Below are 4,983 nucleotides of genomic sequence, written 5' to 3'. Positions count from 1 at the left end.
CTGCCTTTCTTCCCCCTTTCTCATCAACCTACGTGGGGGCGGGGGGGGGGACGGCTCAGCCTAAGGAGAGAAGGCAAAAGAGGCTCGTGGGGCCCTGGCAGATCCACCCATGAGGGGGGCGGGGGAAGACTGTCACTGTGGGGAGACCATCTTCCTTTTCCCTCTCCCCTTGGGGTAAATCACCACGAGGACTCCCACGTCCCCATAACAGCAGGGGTTCTGGCCCGTCCAACAGCCTTGCTCCCCAGTGCTGTCCAGGGCGCAGGGAGGAAGCTGGGGCGGGCCTGGTCCAGAGCTCAGCAGATTCCCAGGGACTGGAGTCTCAAACCCGGGGTTTCCCCCCTCCTGTCCCCTCCCTTTCCCCAGATGGTCTGGGGCCATTGCAAACCAGAGGCCAGGGGGCCAGCCAGAGAGGGTTAAGTTTCCAGGACTCCTGGACCGACTTCTGCCAGGTTCCCAGCCCAGGGTGGGTAGGTGTGGGGGATGAGGGTGGAGAGAGGGAGTGTGTTGGGAAACGGGAGGCCTAACATCCGAGACATGGTCACTGCCCCTCCACCCAAACCGCAGACGCTGTGGCAGCAGGAAAATCCGGGAGACGCAGACCAAGTCCGATTGTGCAACCCTGGGGGCCAGCCCGCCGCCGGAGCCGGGAGTGCGGCCGAGTCCACTGCAGAGGTAGGGCTTCAAGTTCTTACTGAAAACACATGCGCTCAGGGCGCTGGCTTACACACACACACACACACACACACACACACACACACGAGCTTTCCATGCAGCCTCAACCCACTTTCTGGTTCAACACCTCTGAGAACTGGAACTGAGCTCCGCCCCTGGGGGAGCCACTGGTGGTTGTGGGAGGGCTGAGGAGGAGGAGGTGGGTGCGGAGGGCTTTTGCCAGCCTCCTGAAGTGGCGGGATCTGCTGCTTCCCCGGCGCCTCCCAGTGAAATCTGTAACCAGAGAAGTGCCTCTCCCTCAGCCAGGGAACCCCGCCAAGTCCCTAATGTGGCTTAGGGAGCGGGGATGGGGTGGAGGGGAAAAGAGAGGGTCATGGGGTGAAATATGATCTGAGGGCTGCCCCAAACAGACACAGGCTAGAAGCGGTGGATTTTCCCTTTAATGCAAAACCCATCAGTACAAAATGAGGTGGAGAGAGTCCCTTTCTTGAGGGCATTGATGGGAGAGAGGGCGCCGTTGAAAGTCCTCTCTCCTCCAACTCACACGGAGGCAACAAATACTCTGCTGCCTCTCATTGGAGGGCCAGAGCTCTGGGTCACCTTAGGCCTGAAATTTGTGGACGTGGGCCAGGAGAAAGGAGGGAACCCTTCGGGTTTTCTCTCTTTTAGCTCTAAAAGGGGTACCCAAGATCCAGAGTCCCATAGGAAATGAAGGGGCCATCGGAACTTGGCCTCCATTGGCTAAAAGATGAGACTGGAACTACAACTTGCCCACGGTTGGAGAACGAGGAGCAGGAAACGTAGTGGGGCTATAAATGTATGGAGATGGGAGAGATCCCTAACACGAGGCCAAGCTCCTCAGACTTCCTCCTCCTTCTTCCTCATCTCCAGCTTGTAGACCAGCTGGTAGCCATCATCCCAGGCATAGAGTTGGCGCTCTCGGGGATTATAGCGGAGGCTGGCGTGGGCACCGTATCGGCGGGGGAAGTAAGGGAGCGCCGCCCTCTCAGGGGTCAGGGTGCCGCTGGCATCGAAGGAGCATTGGATGCGGGCCCGGCTGGCAGGGCGGGTGTTATAGACGACGTACAGGGTCCCACAGATGACAAAGGCAGCCTCGGCATTCTCTCTGGGACACGGTGTGTCCCACTGCTGCTCCGTGTCCAGCGTCTGTGGGTCTAACTTGGCCAAACACAGGTGCCTGTCGTCCTCGCGGGTGGCATAGACAGCCCACAGGCCCTCCTCGTCGGCCGCCAGGTCGATGTACGTGTCTGACGTCAGCCCATAGGGGGGGATCAGACCCTCTGCTGGGAACACGGAGCTGTCCACCACCGTGCGGTTGGCCAGGTGGAATTTGATGAGCTGCAAAGTGTCCTCCAGCTCCCCGCCCCCTCCAGGTCCCCCAGGAGGCCTCCGGGCGTAATAAAGGAAGCCACCGTACACCAGCTGCCCTGTGCCCACCCAGGGGAAGGGGACCCGGACGCGGGAAGCTTTCCGGGCGGCCATGGCCAGGGTGAAGTCACGCAGCCTTGGGAACACGAAGGCCGTGTCATTCTGTGTCCCGTCCAACACATAGATCTTCTCTGCGGGTCCCAGCGGGTCCTTGGTCCAGAGGCCAGCTGAGCCCCCGAAACGCTTCAGGATCTTCATGGACCTCACCTGCGAGATGGTGTAGCCGCAGTCTGTGGGGAAGGAGGCAAGCACAGGAAATACAGGCAAGAGTTAGGCGCCCAACGCAGGAAGCGCCTGCGCCCGGGGTGGGCCACGGGAGGACAGCGGGCAGTTGCCCAGTGCCGAGGTCGGCAAACTGCGGCTCGCGAGCCACATGCGGCTCTTTGGCCCCTTGAGTGTGGCTCTTCCACAAAATACCACGGCCTGGGCAAGTCTATTTTGAAGAAGTGGCGTTAGAAGAAGTTTAAGTTTAAAAAATTTGGCTCTCAAAAGAAATTTCAATCGTTGTACTGTTGATATTTGGCTCTGTGGACTAATGAGTTTGCCGACCACTGGCCCAGTGCATGCCTCCACTGCCATGGAGGACTAGGAAAAAGGGTCCCCAGAAACCCTTCTTGATGGGCCTGTCATGACAGAGTTGCCCGAAAACAGATTCCAGAAGATACAGCCCACGCGGGTGGGGGCAAGGAGGGGGGAGGGGACCGTGGTGGACAGCTCAGTATTCCCCGCGCAGGCGTGGGTTCCTCCGTACGGGCCGAGGACCAGGGCACAGGTCCTCCGAGCCGGGGTCTGCCGCCGGGTCGCTCACCTGTCACCATGTCGTACTTCTCATTTCTTCTGCCCTTGCCTTTGGCCCCGGAGCCTCCGGGCACCTTGTCGTTAACCTCTTCACAGGGCAGAGCTGGGTTCTGGGTCTCCAGATAGTCCACCTCCCGCTCCAGACGGTCCACTCTCCCCGCCATGGTGTCCGCCTCCGTCCGCAGGGCCTCCCGCTCCTTCTCCGCCACCTCCAGCAGCGGCAGCATCTTGTTCTTGAAGTCCCGCAGCTCAGCAGCGTGCCGGCTGCTCTGGTCCTGGCACTGGGCCAGCCGTTCCTGAAGGGATTGGGGGGGGGGGGGGGGCAGGAAGAGGGATGGGGGAAGGAGGAAAGGCTGCAGGGTTAGACTCCCAGGCAGAGAGAGGCCCAACCAGGGAGTCAGGAATGGGGAAGAGCACACACTCAGCCGGGCAGCAACATCCCCTTCCACCTCCGCAGAAAGGAAACCAGATGTTCAGAGACGCGAAGTGTGCAGGAAGCCCGGCTCAGGCTCACCCAGGCCCCGCCACCGAGCATGCCCTCCCGCCTGCCTTCTCTGCCAGCGGGGCCCCTGAGCCACCTGCCTCCAGGCCGTCTAAGTGCGTGGAGGGGAGGGCGCTCTGCCCCACGACACAATCCTCCTGGGATTACAGGCTCCAGACTTCAACGTGTGAAAAAGGGAGAGTTCTCTGGGAGCTTCCAACTTGGACAGAAGCATCAGCTCGGCCTGAGAGGCGTCCCCACAGTCCCAGCTCTAGTTTGCCCTCTTCCCTCTAATCCCGTGGTCGGCAAACAGCGGCTCGCGAGCCACATGCGGCTCTTTGGCCCCTTGAGTGTGGCTCTTCCACAAAATGCCACGGCCTGGGCGAGTCTATTTTGAAGAAGTGGCGCTAGAAGAAGTTTACGTTTAAAAAATGTGGCTCTCAAAAGAAATGTCAATCGTTGTCCTGTTGATATTTGGCTCTGTTGACGAATGAGTTTGCCGACCACTGCTCTAGTCCAGGCGTCCTCAAACTGCGGCCCGCGGGCCACATGCGGGTGTTTTTGCCGTTTTGTTTTTTTACTTCAAAATAAGATATGTGCAGTGTGCATAGGAATTTGTTCATAGTTTTTTTAAAAACTATAGTCCGGCCCTCCAACTGGCCCCCTGTTTAAAAAGTTTGAGGACCCCTGCCTAGTCTGTTGAATCCCAGGGGTAAGACGCAAAGGTCTGAATCGCTCTGTGTACGTGGGGAAGAGGACTTAACATTTTGAGAATCTTATTAAAAGACGGAGTTTCCTGTAGGTTCTTACAGAGCCCTGCCTGGTCATCCCTCGATGCCTGATACACTGGATGCACCAACGAAAAATGTGCCACCCTGCCAGGCTGGGCTGGGAGAGGAGCCACTCACCTCCAGGGCGACCAGCCGGCGTTCCATGTACTCCACCAGGTGCTGCTGCTGTCCTCCCAGGGGCCGCGACCACGACAGAAGGAGCAGGAGGAGGAGAGGAGCGCAGGGTCCCATGGCAGCGGGAGAGGGGCCGGGGCAGCCGTGCACAGGCAGCCGTGTGTGCGGGCGCCTCTGCCCCTGGAGCCCGCGGGGGAGCCTGGGAGGCGGGGTGGGGGCGGGCCTTCTCCTGCTGGATCTCCGGGTCTCTCTCACTCCTCTGGAATGCTTTCAGGCCTTTACGGCCCCCGCCCCCTCCTTTCTGCCGGGGCTGATCAAACACAGATGGCCCCACTGCAGAGCGGCCAGAGCCTTAACCACCTCCCGCCTAGGCTGCAGGCTCTGGGGAGAGGAGGAGAGGAAAACCCTGGGGCACAGCCTTTGGGCAGTCACCCAGGAGAAGGGGGCGCTGGGGAGGCCCCAGAGAAAACTCTATTCCCATGTTTCAGAAGGCCTCCAGCGCTGACATAAGAAATATCCTTCATTAATCTTTCCCAGCAAAAAAAACCGGCACGGGTTGTTTCCTGCCTTGGTCAGTGGAAGCTGGAAGCGGGAAGGGAGGCTGGAGGGGGAAGAGGTGGGAAAAGGGTACAGTGGTCGTCTGTATCATGGTCTTCCATAGCTCGTTGGCGCCAC

The 4,983-nt window shown here is 59.6% G+C and overlaps 1 protein-coding gene across 1 annotated transcript; it reads right to left on the bottom strand.

Annotated features, from left to right (window-relative positions):
* Nucleotides 1-1,101: 1,101 nt before the first annotated feature.
* On the bottom strand, nt 1,102-4,539 carry OLFML3 (olfactomedin like 3). Its single transcript, XM_079760490.1, has 3 exons — nt 4,312-4,539; nt 2,933-3,218; nt 1,102-2,354 (listed from the first exon to the last, which is right to left on the bottom strand). The coding sequence occupies exons 1-3, from the start codon at nt 4,423-4,425 to the stop codon at nt 1,534-1,536; spliced, it is 1,221 nt and encodes a 406-aa protein (XP_079616616.1). The 5' UTR covers nt 4,426-4,539; the 3' UTR covers nt 1,102-1,533.
* Between the last annotated feature and the right edge of the window lie 444 nt (nt 4,540-4,983).

This window comes from Cnephaeus nilssonii (assembly GCF_951640355.1).
Source record: "Cnephaeus nilssonii genome assembly, chromosome: 21".
NCBI lineage: Eukaryota > Metazoa > Chordata > Mammalia > Chiroptera > Vespertilionidae > Cnephaeus > Cnephaeus nilssonii.
The sequence above is the reverse complement of the archived record's forward strand: the minus strand, read 5'-3'. Positions and strand labels throughout refer to the sequence as shown.

Excerpts from the sequence above, each read along its gene's own strand:
- OLFML3 (XM_079760490.1), bottom strand. The coding sequence starts at position 4,425 with ATGGGACCCTGCGCTCCTCTCCTCCTCCTGCTCCTTCTGTCGTGGTCG. Across the intron at positions 3,219-4,311 it reads GCCGGCTGGTCGCCCTGGAG|GAACGGCTGGCCCAGTGCCA; the intron begins GTGAGTGGCTCC and ends CAATCCCTTCAG. Across the intron at positions 2,355-2,932 it reads GAAGTACGACATGGTGACAG|ACTGCGGCTACACCATCTCG; the intron begins GTGAGCGACCCG and ends CCTTCCCCACAG.